This window comes from Odontesthes bonariensis, chromosome 12 (assembly GCF_027942865.1).
Source record: "Odontesthes bonariensis isolate fOdoBon6 chromosome 12, fOdoBon6.hap1, whole genome shotgun sequence".
In the NCBI taxonomy this organism is placed as follows: Eukaryota; Metazoa; Chordata; class Actinopteri; order Atheriniformes; family Atherinopsidae; genus Odontesthes; species Odontesthes bonariensis.
Genome location: NC_134517.1, coordinates 23,007,999 through 23,023,627, shown reverse-complemented (window position 1 = coordinate 23,023,627; position 15,629 = coordinate 23,007,999). Strand labels below are relative to the sequence as shown.

The window sequence follows — 15,629 nt, the reverse complement described above, 5'->3', positions numbered from 1 at the left end:
TACGTGAGTGATGCTAACTTCATAACGGTTCGTTGTTTCTGCATTTGTAAATAGAAAAACAAGTTACCATTTATTTTTTACTATTATTGGACTGAGCACTCTCAGCACTTTCCTGTTTTGTGAAATAAATGCTTTTCCAAAGTACTTTTTATCTTTATTACCAACTTTAGTTTTTTGAAAGAACACGTAGGAGACTAAAAGACATTTAGTTATATTTGTAGGACAGGCATCAGAACGGTTAAGATTTTAAGATGGAGCCATGTACCAGATCAAACTAATATGCTTGAATATGATCAGTCAATAGTAATAAATCTAACTCTACAAGCTACTCTACAAACTATTCACACTTACAATTTATGTTAGAGCTGATGGACTGGAATAGGTATGACTTGTACAAAAGTTGTTCAATAAACAAGATTTTTATTGAAAAATTATTGAAACAAGAACAAATGTGTGTGTGTGCAAGAAAAAAATAAGAATAATAAAACTGTATTATTGTTATTACTATAAATAATATATTATTTATCAATAAGAACAAACTAGAACAATAACAGCAGTGTGTGTTAAACATAAACCATTAACAAAGTGGGGCAATGAAACCATAAACACACACACACACACACACACGAGGGCTCTGGAAAAAAGGGAAAGAATGTCCTCACTGCCACCTCACTCAAGACTGCCTGGAAAAGGGCTCCTGCATGTGTCACAGGTGATCTTTGATTATTTCCAAGTTCAAGACAGCTATGGTTACATCATTTTTAGATCAGTGGATTTACCATGGTTGGTTGTGCAGCCTTTGGATGCAGCAATCGCTCCGAAAAAGGAATCCGGATGTATGGCTTCCCCAAGGATATTGATCGCCGGAAAAGATGGTTGGCAATGGTCAGCAGGCAAAACTTTCAGGTTAAAAGTGACCACAACAACAGAAAACTTTGTGAAGTAAGTTATGGCCACAGAGGTTTTATGATAAATTTCAAAGGGCATTGTACACCTGAATGTAAAGAATAACAGTTCAACAGAAATGTAAAGTATGCAAGGGAAACTGAATTTAGCCTACGACTTATGACATCATTACCTCCCGGCAGTTACACTTTGAGGACAACCAGTTTATGGTCACAAAAAGAGGCACACAGAAGTTGAAACCAGATGCTGTCCCAACCATCTTCATCCATCGCCCCAAGCCCAAGAGGAGGAAAACACCTTTGAGGATGATGGCTTCTGCAGAATTTACAACACCTGATGACCACACTTACTGCATAAAATCAAACCTTGGTATGATACTAGTGAACACAGTCTTTCCACAGTTTTTCCCATTTCATGTATTTTTTTTAATAAAGCTATCGTCAAAAGACATGTCAATTTCACTTCTAGAGATGTAGTGTAGGTGGAATATAACACCAACAATATGTTGTTATTACAGATATTGAGGGAGAAATTGAAGTGCAGTTAGAGGCAAGTGAGAGGGATACATCAGGTGACAATGAAGTCAATAGACTACCAGGGGCCAGTCAGCCAGGGGCCAGTCAGCCAGGGGCCAGTCAGCCAGGGACCACTCAGCCAGGGACCACTCAGCCAGGGACCACTCAGCCAGGGACCACTCAGCCAGGGACCACTCAGCCAGGGACCACTCAGCCAGGGACCACTCAGCCAGGGACCACTCAGCCAGGGACCACTCATGACAGGGCCAGTGTGGAGGACCTGCTGAGGGAATTAAGAAAGGAAAGATTTATGAGGATAAAAGCAGAGAGGGCTCTAACACAACAAAAAAAAAAAAATTTGGCACTTAGGAGGAGAAACAACAACCTTCAACAAAAGTTTACCTCAATTTTCAATCAGGACCAAATTAATGCACTCGGCCAAAAGAATAAAGGGGCAATTCGGTGGGGAAATAAGACCATCAAAAAGGCAATTCAAATTCGATTCACAGCAGGCACAACAGGATACAAAACCCTGCAAAACATGAAGATCCCTCTGCCAGACATCCGCACTGTCCAAAGACGAATGCAGCATGTAAAACTCAAGCCAGGAGTGTTGGAGGAGGTTTTTGACATGCTGAAGCTAAAGGTTAGTAGCATGAATCAAATGGAGAGGGATTGTGTGCTAACCTTGGATGAGATGGCCATCACCCCAAGCGTAGAGCTGCATCTGGGGACAGGAAAGCTATTTGGCAATGTTACACTGCCTGGCCACAATGGCAGAGCAACTCACGCTTGTGTCTTCATGCTGGCTGGAGTAACAACAAGGTGGAAGCAAGTTGTGGCATACCACTACAGCAGTAATTCCACCAATGGTGCCGTCTACCAGCCTATCATCATTGCTATAGTGGAGGCAGCAGCATCTGTAGGGCTTCATGTCATTAATGTCACAAGTGACATGGGGAGCCCCAATAGAGCAATGTGGCGAGCTTTTGGAGTGACGTGTGATAAGCCCTGGATTCCACATCCCATAGAGTCACACCGACGGCTCTATTTCATGGCAGATGTTCCACATCTGGTCAAGAACTTGAAGAGTGCCCTTGTCCGTGGTCAGACCATCACCATTCCACAAGATGTTGTGACCAAAGAGCACCTACCGTCCAGTGTGGTGTCTGTTGGTCCCTTAAAGGATCTAGTGTCCTACCAAGAGGGCATGGCCCTAAAGCTGGCTCCCAACCTCTCCAGGGGCATTTTGGAACCTAACCACTTTGACAAAATGAAAGTTAGCTCAGCCATGCACGTATTCAGTAAGTCGACAAGTGCTGCCTTAAAGTACCTGGTACAGGAGGAGCAGCGTCCTGAATCAAACCTCACCACATCATGGTTCCTTGAGAAGATGGACCACTGGTTTGACCTTATGTCGTCCCGCCATGTTGTGACTGCCATCTCTCGTTTAAAAATGGGTGAGTACGAAAAGGCCATCAGCTTTCTCCAAGAAAGCATCCATCTTTTTCGTGGCCTAAAGATAGGGGAAAAGAGCAGCTGGAAGCCGGTACAGACAGGATTGGTTATGGCCACAACAACTATACTGCAGGTCCAGGAAGATCAGTTAAGTCAGGGTCACAAATTTGTCCTCACAAGCCGGTTCACGCAGGACTGCCTGGAAAACACGTTTGGATGCATACGTCAGAGGAACCCCGTGCCAACACCTGTGGAGTTCCACTATGCCCTGCGTGCTGTCACTGTTGGACAGTTCCTGTCCACAGTGCATACAGGCAGTTACCTGGATGACAGCTGTGACCACCTAGCAGACTTCCTGGAGACCAAAACCAATACCAGTAGTCCTGAAGGTCTGAGAGTGGAGCAGCTGGTCGACCTGACATCACCACCCACCTTCTCAAAAACAGATTCCTGTGTTCTGTACCATCTGGCCGGATATATCGTGAAGTGCGTCTTCAGCTGCTCACTCTGTCAGACGTGCAAGGATGCACTTGTGCAAAATGCAGATGATGCACATGAAAATTCTGTTCTGCTGCAGTTGAAGGAATTCAAACAGGGTGCACTTTATCGGCCATCTGATGAGGTCTTCACTGTCATCCAGCATGTGGAGCAGCTGTTTCGTTCGAGGACAGATGATTCTCTCATGGAGTGCTCCAATGCAGTGGAACAGCTGAAAGAGGAGGCCATTCTTCTGGATAGCAGCCTTCCATCATGCCATGATGTGAAGAGAAAAATCATCTGCAAATATGTCAGGCTGAGGTTAAGGATTGCAGCAAAGTGCATCAGGGCTAAAAGGAGAGAAGACAAGAGTAAAGGTTACCTTGGCAGCAAGAGTCAGAACAAGAAGGCCAAGAAGGCTCAACCTCCTGCACCACAAACCATAACATCGATGCCACTACCAAATACTTTGCTTATTGCCATGGATGTACTTGGCCTCTCCATTCCTTCTCAACCTCCAGCAACCAGCAGCATCTTCTTGCAGCCATCAGTGAGGCGAGCAATCACCACTAGCAGCTTCCAATTGCAGCAGCCACCACCAGCAGCAGCAGCCTCTGCCAGCACCAGCCACTTCCAGCAGCAGACACCAACAGCCTCCGCGAACAGCAGCAGCCACCGCCAGCAGGAACAGCCACCACCAGCAGGAGCTTGCAGCTAAATCTGGAAAATTATATGCATTATAAGCTTTGTTCCTGTTAAACAAATAAATAAAATGTATTCATATTTTTATTGTTAATGTTCTATTGTTTTTTATGTGCTTTGGAAGATGACATTGAGTGCTTTGAAAGGCACCTCTAAATAAAATACATTATCATTATTTTTGTAGTAGTAGCTATAGTATAGGGATGTCCAAAGTCGGTCCTCGAGGGCCGACGTCCTGCAGGTTTTAGAGGTTCAAGACATCATTAACATGCTTGTGTAGAACTTAACAATCTGTTGAAGAGATCCATTTAATCTGAATCAGGTGTGTTGAAGCAGGGCAACATCTAAAACCTGCAGGATAGCGGCCCTCGAGGACTGACTTTGGACATCCCTGCTATAGTAGCATCAGAAGTAAAACAGCTAGCATTTAAGTAATGGTAGCAGTATCATTTTTTGTATTAGCAGTATTGGTAGCATTTTGGTAATGTTTTAAAACCTAACAATCAAAACAACTTTACATAATGTCACCTGACAACAAAAAGTTAACGGACTTTGGTGAAATGATCCCGTTAATTACCTCGTGTTAGCCCCCGTTACCAAGATTTAAGCTAGGTCCCTAAATTCATTACATTTTTAACATCAACACCGATATTTCATGCTAACCAAATGTAAAAATAACGATGTCTAAGAGTATACTTCTGATAGCTAATGCTTAAAAATGTAAAAAAAACGTTTGAAATGCTGTTATTTTATTAACTTACCAGTGATTGTTCTTGACGAGCAATTCAGGTTAACGGAGCAGCGTCTCTAGTTTGGAACTGTGGGCGTCTCCGTGACCCACGTGACTTCCGCATTCCTTTCTTTCTATGGGAGTCTATGGGAGTGTCGTCACTCTCTTTTTACACCACTCTGGCCCCATGCCTCCATCGCAACCAATCAGGAGTGCACATCGGTTTCCCACATTCCCACTGACGTCATGCACGCTCGCTTTGCCTGGGACTGCTGCTGGAATCAGCTAAGGGGTCGTCTTCTTTCCTCGACTATGGACACGAGTTTCGTTCCTCCACATGTATGGGAATAAGCGACTGGACTTTACAGATGAAGTTACGCGTTCCCATGTAGATCCGAGCCGCAGCTCAACCAGCGGAACCACAGTCCTCCAAAGGTATGTGAAGGTGTTTTGTTTCGCTTTTTCTAACTGCAGAATAATTCGGGGAAAATCTGGGAAAAGGGAGTGCATCTGTGCGCAAGGAAGGGGGGTATGGGCTGCTGCTTGAACTCAGAAAAGTCTTGAATTCGCACAGAAAAGAAAGTGTTCGCTTTTCCGTGCGTGTGTGACAACAAGACAAGATCCTTTAGGCTGCTTCACAGCAGGAAAGAGTCTAATTCTACGCTAATCTTCTTCTTGTGACCGATTCACCGCGGACAACGCACACCTTTGAGGGACACTCACGCGCTGTTTTTGATGTCGTGCCTTACCGTTGCTTTGCACAAACTTAAAGGGAGCCACGGGAACTGTTTCGGCGTTAGTTTTCTTGGAAAGGAGAGAAAAAAAACCTCACGTTACTGTGACAATGCCCTTGAAAACGTGCAGCTACGAGGTGAAGGAAAAGGCAGGTGAGCTTAGGTTGTGGGAATCTCTGGAATGCGAGGTCGCCGAGGGGCGGGGATCCCGACTCTTCCCCCACGAGATTGGCTTACCTTTTACTCCCACGTTCACTCGCTACATTCAAACCACGCCATTTTTAATTAGCCTAATCTGCATTTTAACCAGGAGCGTTTCTTTTGATGGGAACCGTGCTTCCACGCTTCCATTGCTTTGCACAAAGCAGAAAGAGGGAGAGAGAGAGAGAGAGAAAAACAACAACTTTTAGGTCAAGATGGACCCATATTTATAGGCACGTTGACTCACAAGACAAGTATCATTTCTCACCTATTTGTATGAAGCAAAGATTTTTGTTGTTGATGTACTGTCATGACCTGCAATGTAGGATTTAATGAGCTATTTCTGTTCATTTTCTGTCACTTTTAAAGTAAGCTATGAACTGTTTGCAATGCAGGTACCCCTAATGAGGAACAATGCATGAGCCAAAGTGACTACATTCCCTTTAGCCTCATGGATTTTATGGGGAGGGTGGGGCACACAAGGCAGGTAAGAGACAGTTAGAGGTACCAGAAAATCTAAATAAACAATGTTTTATGGCCAAAACAAGGCCTTATCCTTGTTATCTGCAGCTGCAGCCAGGCGTGTAAACAGACACTTACCTGAATCTCAGCTCATTCACCATTAGACAATGGCTGAAGGAGGCAAAACGAGAAGGCATCATTAAAAGTGTGCTGGTCCCACTTGAAAATGATGCACTTTTGTGTTGTCACTGTACAGGACCAGGAGCGTACATGTCCATAATGCAGTAAACACTTTGATTTAACACGTGCCGTAGTGAATATTTGTTTGTCGGAGTCCATCATCAGTGGTTTGATTTTAAATCAGTGCAATAAGGGTGCCTTGCACTTCATCTGCTAACTTGTAAATAACGTGCCTGAGTGCCACTTTAGGGAGTGCCGTTCCAGATGCCTCATTCCTCAAGGGAATGGGGTATTTAGTACTTAAATCCCCCGTGTCATGTCTAAGTCTTGCTAATACCAACGTTGCCAAAACCAAAAGGCTGATGAGAAAAATTGAATAATTTATCGTGACGTGACATTCAATTCAGGTTAAGTATTGTGACAGTTTACAAATAATCTCTAATTGCAGTTGTTCAAGCTTGCTGGAATGACTCTGCATAATTGTTATTGGTTTCTTTTGCATAAAACCGTTGGAAACTGGCTGAAATGTTGTGCCACATTTCCATTGCTATTCCCATCTAGTTTTCCATATTTTAAGGTTCTTCTGGTGCTCTTTCGCTCACACAATCGGCATCGACTTCTTTCACTGCGATTTAATGGCAGCAACCACTTATTTCTGGGCACCCTCGCTTCTTATTTTTCACCAGCTGAATGTTAATTAGCGCTTTTTGTCATTATTATCATGAACTTAGCTGAAAAACTCAGGTACCGCACCACGGCTGTGGGCGCAGTTTGTTTTTAAGGCAAATAGAAGGGGAGAACTTGGAGGGGGTTTCTTTGATTTTTAGCAAAAAGGTAGCAGTCAAAATGCCCTAATAGCATTAGGCAACTAATTTAAAAACAGTCCCCATCCTCACGTAAATAGTTGAGCTTGGTAAGGAAGCACCGGAGTCATTTGGGCCCTGACCAAATTAAGTTTGCAAAGATTTAAAAGCAAAGAAAAATATGGCTTTCATTACTTTCCAATGATCGGTGCCAGTAAAGGACCCTCTTTGTCATGAGGCGTGTGCGTTTAATCGGATTTTACGTATAACATGGCATAACATGAAGAGAAGAGACAAAAACAAACAAGGACCGTTAATTTCACTCTTTTCGTGCCACAAAATGAAGCGGTGCTTCAGGTTTCTGCTGTTGCCTCTCAGGAGTGGCCCGGGTGTCTGCATGCATCACTGATGTTACTACATTGGAAGTTAGTGTTGTTTTAGCCAGTTAAAAATGGGTGATCATATGGCATGCTAACTCTTATGTTCACTCCTTCTCACACACACACACACACACACACACACACACACACACACACACACACACACAAGCCAGTTTCTCCCCTCGTGATACACATTACTGCACTACGCTCACACAGCCACACAGCTGACAGCCATTGAGGCTGGTTTTCTGTGGAAATTAAACAACAGCAGGGTTTTGGTTAGCAGAATCAATCTCTTCTTCTTTTTTTTTTGTTGTTTTTGTGAGGAGTTTTTAGCTTGTACTCCTAAGTGGCGAGATTGTGTTTTGCACAAGAGGGGGAGAGAATTTTTAGCAGGTCAGAGATGCCACCAGCTTGATGTTGTTTATTTTGTCATGCTCCCTGTGGTTTATCTCTTTCAGATATGTGTTAACAGAACTACTACGTGGGTGAATATATATGTTTAAAAATAACTATTTGTATAAAGAATAACCTTGTGTTGCAGTAGACAAAAAACCAAGCCATACCAGAGGTCGCTTGTGTGATTGTTTGACCCAGACTTCATGGTGAGTTCTTTTTAATAGATACTGACAACAGCTGAATAGTTTTGTGCTCTTTGGCGGGCCTCTACTCCTTGTGCTTTTTCACCCCCTAATTCTGGCCCGACATCAAGGCGTAATCCCTTACCCCCACGTTGCGTGTCAGATTTGCTTCTTTTCTCCTATGATAAAAAAAGTGAGCCCCCTTCCAATTCCCATTCCAGTTTTACAAAGAAGGAAAGTATATTCTCAGTCTCTGCCTCGACGCCTGTGTGCCTGGAAACAAAATGGTTATTTTGCCTTTGTGTCTGCATGTATTGAAATAAAGTGCTGAAGTATCAGCCTCTCTCCCCGGCCAGTAAAAAGAGGGTTCAGTACCCGTTGTGTACAACCCGGTCATGTGCTCAGCGCAGTCGAGTTTTTACTGAATTTCAGTCAGCACTTTTGTGTCTTGTTTACAACTGTATCAGCCCTTGGATGTATCTTTTATGTTATCAATGTGTTCATGACACACTGATAATCTGCAGAAGCACTTTTCACGCTGACAGACAGTATTTATGATGGCATGTTTTTATTACAGGGTAGTTTGCATAATGATGATTTGTTTAAAAGTGTGAGCGATGTTCAGAAACTGTGCATTTATCTTCTTTCTTTTTTGTTGCCTTTGAAGTTATCGGCTTCTCCGTTGTGGAGCGCTTGTTGGATGATAATGACGGGAGCAGTAATATGTGCATAATACAGGCGCGGTATCAGTCAGCCAAATGAACGCTGGCATATACATTACTTTGCCATCAAATCCACCCAACATCATTTCTTTCCATTCCACTTTATGGTTTGTTCTGAAGGAAAGTGGATCTTTCCCTTCTCTCCTGTCTCCAGATGTAGTAAAAAAAAAAAAAAATGGGGGGATTTTCCAGAGTGTAGTTGTTATATCCATCTAATGTCATCTAAAAATATCAATTCTTAAAGGGTGCAAAAGTATTTCAAGCTGTTAACTCCAGTGCTAGTAATGCCTTCCAATCATATGTGAGAAAGGGGAAAATCAGACAAATGAAAGACAGCCGTAATTCATGCATGTGGGGCATCCAGCCTTACTTTGGCATGTGTGGATAAGCCTTAACATGCGCAGCTACTGGCTGATTGCTAATCTAACTGGATATGTTGATAGAGAGAGTCCCAGATTTCATGCTTTGGTTGGACAGCTAACGATAATGCAGGACACAAAGCATGTCAGCGCTTTTAGAGATTAGGAGCACAATGGAATTTTGTTCAGGAAAATCACTCTCCATTGGCCTGACATGCTGAGTCTGAAAGACGGCCCTTCCTCCGTGTCGATGTGGACCGCGGTGGCGGACAGACAGAACTTCCCCACTGTCGCTCTCTCTACATGCAGCTATGCTGCTGGACTCCTCCTGGAAGCTCAATCCTAAAAAAAACAATCAGATCCATTCTAAACCTTTCTGGCTGCAGAATTACCTCACCGGGGCACGTAATACCTTGTTGAATATTTCAACGTACTGCTCACATTATCACCCCAGGCAAAAGCTATCTATTTACTGGTGGTAAAACGAGGAGTGGTGTAAGAGTCCACCCCAATGAGCTGTGTGACATAACAAATAAGCCCCCTTGAGAAACCCCGCTGTTAGCTCTGTAGTCATAAAAACATGTCATGACCCAGAGTAGTAGTTAGCGCAGAAGAGTACATTTCTCAGCCAAATGTCATACTGCTGTAAATAATTCAATAAGCTCTGGTTAAATACATGCACTATTAGATGTTTCAGCAGCAGCAGAGGCTTGGCAATTTCAGTGTTCGCAATTACTCAAACAATTAGTTTTGCTCCGACCTTAATTGTTTCTCTGTTGGCTTAGTTTACTTGTCGTTTCCATTCTGCATTTAAGCTACAAACACAAGCCGTGTGCTTCTTGGTTTAGTCCTTTTGTGGGATCAAGGGTCACCCCAAAGTGCCGCGTTACTGCGCTGCTGTATTTAGTCAGGTGGTGAAGACATCTTCCCAATGTCCTCCCGTTGACCACGAGGCTTTGCAGCTGGAAACTGAAACAATCCGCAGGATTTGACTGCCTCACCAGTTTGCATAAAAGACTCACTGCTTAAATGTCAAGGCATTTAGAAGACTGCGACAAAGTCAAATTACCTCTGAAAAGTGGAGCTGTTGACACTGGAAATGAACAAATGAATACAGTTCAAGCACATGGCATTTAAAATGACATTTTATAGATTGCTAAGCTTAGCATCTGGCGTTGAAGTTGAGAGGCAGATGCGGGTTGTATTATATATAAGATTCTTTATCTTTTCTTTCTCGGTCTGAGTCACCTGATACAGTGATAACATCGAGGTGGGAAAAGCTGTTGCCGTGAGGAAGCGGTTATTTGTGTGGGACACGGTTAATGGAATATACGAGACCAACTTGCTTGTACCTGTTTACCTTTCTATTTTTACATTTTGCCTTTGTTTGACTTGTTGCCGTCGAGTTTGACATGAAATTTGGGCGAAAGAGAACAGGGAAGTGAGGTCGAGTTGGCCAAAAGTCGAGTGGCGACTCGGCCGATGAGGACTTTCCCCCCCCCATTGTACGTGCCATTGGATTGCACGCAGAAGTGTTTGTTTTTAGTAGAGAAACTATGAGCACTATGCTGCCAGCTTCCAAAGCCATCCAACCTGTTAGTGCTCATTTTCATCCCAACAAGAACCTTTTTTTTTTTCATCCTGGCACCCAAAAGAGCACTCTCCTCTGCATGCACCACTAATCCTGAACAATGCCAAACCCTTTTTTTTTTTTTTTTTTTACATTTTTGGATGGACATTCATTCCCAGGTGCTCATACTTTATGTCAGAAATTGAGGTTGTCGACGCCTAAATGAACCCAGAAATGTTAGGAAAACTTTGCTCGCACAGTGTGAAACCTTTGTTGTGGCCAAGATAAGAAATACACACTTGATAGGCTACAATTCCTGGTGTTGTAGGGGCTCCCAGAAAGTGGGTTCCCGGTTCTGTTGGGGTACTCGGGCTGCCTCCCACAGTCCAAAAACATGCATTTTGATGATACTAAACTGGAGTAAATTGACACTGAAGTGTCCATGGTTGGTTGTCTCTGCGTTGGCCCTGTGATGGACTGGCAGCCTCTCCATTGTGTACCCTGCCTCTCACACATGTAGAATACAGACTATAAAGATTTGAATTTCAGGCACTGCCCTAAATAAACTCCTCCCCTATGCTGCTGTTATCAAGAGTCATACACATCCTCCATATTTCTGCTCATAAATTCTTATTTGTATTCTTGGTGTCTGGGTGCAATTCTTCTTTTTTAATTCAACTCCCTTTGATAGGTTGATTTACTATGCGTTGACATTGCAGCCGGTGTACAAACCCTTTTTTTTTTTTGTCCAGCTCTCTAAGCCTGAAAGAGTTCTGTTAAACCGATACTTGTGAAAAATGCTTGATATCCAGTAAAATAAACATTCACAGTCGTCGTGTTAAAATGCAACCTGATGTTGGTTGACTGAACTGACATTTACTCATTGTCGCTCTCTGAGTCATGCGTTTATACACGTCCCCTTGATGTTCTGACTGGTTGGTTGTGATACCGACTTTTACACATTCGACTTATTTCGGTGATTCAGTGTGTCGTTGTGTCATTCAAGTGTGAGTGTTATTTTCTATGTAAATTCGAATGGAAGCTGTCATTCATTTTCCTTTCCATTAGATTTTTGTCCGGGTGATTTCTTTCTCACTTTTCTTTTTCCACTTCACAACAAAGAAAAACCAAACGTCCTTGGCATCGTTTTTCTCAAGCAGCGTGTTTAAAAGCAGTTAGCAATGAATCAGCTTCTCAAGAGATCACATTCCAGCCTACAGTACAGAGCTAGTGGTAAATATTTAATTCCTTGAAAGGAATGGAGTCTATTAGGATATATCTAACTTTTGCTGTAAAATGAACTAATTTGTCCCTCGCTTCAAATAATGTGCTTCAAGAAATGTCACATTCTCAGATGCAGTGATTTGAGTTAAGGCTTCCTTCTTTTTTCCTTGGGGGAGTTTTTCAAGGGTCCATCTGTTTGGTTAAATTGGAAGAGAAACGGTAAGAGTATCTGCTGATGAATTTGTAATCAGATTTGACCTATCTCTGCCTTTTCGGTTAAATTACCTTAAAAGTTTCAGATTATCAGGGAAGTCATGGCTAAGACTTGTTGTTGTTAATGGGCTCCAGTCTTTTTCAGAGTGGAACACACCATTTTTGCCACCCTCTGGCTTGGTTCAGGAGGTTTTTTTTTTAGTTTTTATAGTGGTTTGTGTGTATCAGCAGCCGCAGTCTTATTTCATTTAAATGGACAAAAGCGTGTTCTTTCCACAGCCCTTGCTTGTCCATGCTTGTGCACTCTGAAGCACAGGAACTAGGTGCATTGCATATCAGCCGCCGTCTGCTGTTTGGTCAGTGTTCACCAGAGGTTTGATTTTCGACTGGCCAGATGTCGAACATTTAAATGGAGCACAGGGTAATATCTGCATAGCTATCTCTTCAAGCTAGTTTGGTAACACTTCACTGGAACAAGAATTTCTGTTTCTGTTTGTTTTTGTTTTTTTCTTTTTCTAAGTTCTCCAGAGTTCAGGCGAACGTGTCACTGCACAGAGGAATTCAGTCCTACAGTCTGATTAATTTGTTATTGTCTTGAATTCCTTGCTCAATAACCCTTAGTCTTTAGTCTTTATCAAGACTTAGCAAGCCAGAGGACCAGAAGATATTCGTACAAATGTAGAGTCTGGAGATTGTCAATCAGGAAAAAACCGAGTTGATTTTAGATGTGTTATTTTTCTAACTAGCCCAAAGCAGAGAAAAAAGAAAAAGAAAAAACATCTTTGAGCTTTGTCAGAACTGCCTTCCCTAGCTCGTTAAGGTCATTTTGAACTGAGCTTAACATCATTCTAAGTGTTTCATGTTTTAGGTTTCATACAGATTCTTTTCAAGCCATTTTTCAGCAACTATTAAAAACTGCTATTTAAAAGAAACGTGGAAAAAAATCCAGTGACTGTGGAAGTCAGTCTTTCACACGGATCGAGGACGTAAAAGAGCATCAGAGCACTTCATGTTTACGAGCTAAGTTGGCCAGATAAACGTGGTTGCTGACTCCACTCTAGTCTTTCAGGGGAGAGACAGCAAGGATGACAGGGCTAAAAATTAAAGGAACAGTGCGTAACGATTACTGACATCTAGTGGTGAAGTTTCAGGCAGCCATCATCTCAGATCCATTCACTATCTAGCAACATATTGCATTTATGTTGGCTAAATGAATTAGAAACTTGATTGTGTTTTAAAAGACTTTTTTAAAGTGATTTCCATCTTGCAAAATGTTTACTGTTCTTGTACAGAACAGATATAAATGCTTAATTTTGAGTTGATACAAACATATCGGTTCATCTAAAAAAAAAAAAAAAAAGCCATTAGATACATATGGAAAGAAAAAAGGTTTTAATTATTTCTCTAATAGATCTGTATTTGTTATGCACTGTAACTTTAATGAGAGAGCACGGTTAGCCCGCCTCTCATGACTACCACAAGGGGGGGGGGGTAATATCTAGAAATTGTCCATCTAATTTTCTTCTCCATAATTTATTCAGTGCACCATAAATCATAAATTACAATGGTCTTTTTTTGGGTTTCTCTACTCATGCAAGAAGAACAGCTCCATTGATTGCTGCCTGTGTGTTTTAGTCACACCACAGGTGTTTCGTGTTGTTTCACGTGGGATATTGGCCGAGCGCTGGGCTGGAAGGAAGTCAGACGGACAGCAAAGGTGATGTTCTCATAACAGCAACGGCGTGCTGTTTCTTGTTTTTAGATCGATTTTAATAGTTGCCAATAAAATAAAAGGAAACGGCGGAATTAAACTATGTCCCTGAGAACATATGAGCACAAGTTGATGTGAATACAGCTGAAATTAAGTGGTGAAGAGGGTATGTGGATGAACAGAGACGCCGCCCATCCTTTTTCTACCAACTAATTACAGCAAGCCCATAGAATTCTTGGTTTCTAGCTTTTTGTTGCATATGATCTTTCTATTTCAGAGAGTGGTGCATCTCTTGCTGCAGTCAGCATTCATATAAAGTGCTGAGTTATCGCCTCAGAGGTGCCTTACATTGTGGACCCTGCCAATGGCAAAGCATTTGTTAATGCTCATTTTCCTTCTCAACGCACACTCTGTCATATGGTGTTGGTATTTCTATCCAGCATGACATAAAATGCAAGTGTGATCATTAAATTTAACAACCATCTGGTGTCAGATGGCCATCAAATGAATCTCTCTCTCAACAGAAAATGTTTGACACAGCAAATGGAGTACTGGCTCGATAAAACATGCAACACTGATTAAACACATTTTTACTGATGTGTTAAATGAGGTTAAATAATGAACATCCTAACCCATGACCAAATCTTACGTAACATTGGTCTTCTGGCAAATCGGTTGCAGAGGGAGTGTATTTCTTTCACTGATTACTCTAGAAATGTGCACAACATGTTGCTATAATTCCTCCTTGTGCTGTATTGTTGCTGTACATGTCGTGCTTGCATTGTAACTGAGTGCAGAGAGGCATTAGGGTGTTAAATGTGTTTGTCTAACAATGTGTGACAAGACGAAGCATGTCTGTCTAGCACAAGCTCTGGTTCTATTTCAGGGATTTGCATGCAATCAGAATAATTTATGTCCCATTCTGTCACAACATATTACTGCTGGTGACACGTTGGAAACAGTTGACGGGACTCCGGTCGAGCCTCCCGGCTTCCAGTTAGTTGGGTAATTGCGGTGAGGAAATGATTTTGAAGGTGAATGATCTCCGTTTGAATTTGTCGGCGGAAATGTAGAGTTGTGCTTTTACTGCCGGGCAATGCGGGCGTGGATTGTTTGATCGCGCGGTCATCTTTCCGGTGGCATCATTGACTAAACAAATCTTGGGTGATTAAGGGCCGCACTGGACACATTAAAAGGTGCACACACCTTGATGCGGTGACTGTGTTTCCGGCGTTTGATCAGGGGCATGCCTTGCCCTGTGGACACATGTTCACATAGACCTCTGGTTATTGCAACATTTGTGGGGGTGAGGTTCAACGTGTGAAGCAGGCATTGCCTCTGAATGATTTCCTGCCCTCTTTGTTGAAAAGGCAGTGGAGATGCTGTCGGGCCGTTGTCTCCACGCCACTCGGCCCCATACATACCTCTCACCTTCTTTAATCCTAAATCAACAGAATGACAGGTAAGTGTCTATTTTAAGCAGGCTAAATCATTCTCTTTGGCTCACTCAAGGTAATCATTGATGGAGCGATTGTGTGTACAAGTATAGCTGGTTCTGCACTGGAAAGGAGACATTCCTTTGCCGTTGGGTGTGTCAGCATGAGCAACACATATTTAGCTGTTGAAATCAGTAGAAAGTGAAACATTTGAGTTTTTAATACTACTGGCAAGCCAATGTGATAGTCCAGTCCCATTGTGGAG

At 42.5% G+C, this 15,629-nt stretch overlaps 1 protein-coding gene across 4 annotated transcripts in view; it reads left to right on the top strand.

Moving 5' to 3' along the window:
- Positions 1-5,065: 5,065 nt before the first annotated feature.
- LOC142396723 (plakophilin-4-like) overlaps positions 5,066-15,629 on the top strand; it is a 68,903-nt gene continuing 58,339 nt past the window's right edge. Inside the window, exon 1 of one of the 4 annotated variants that reach the window (XM_075479751.1) lies at positions 5,066-5,223. Coding sequence is in view for 3 of the 4 variants with exons in the window: in XM_075479753.1 (XP_075335868.1) it covers positions 15,384-15,390 (7 nt within the window). In the remaining variant the exon portion in view is untranslated. Of the gene's footprint in view, positions 5,224-15,266; positions 15,391-15,629 lie in introns of those variants that run through there. The other 3 variants (XM_075479753.1, XM_075479750.1, XM_075479752.1) reach the window with 3 other exon arrangements.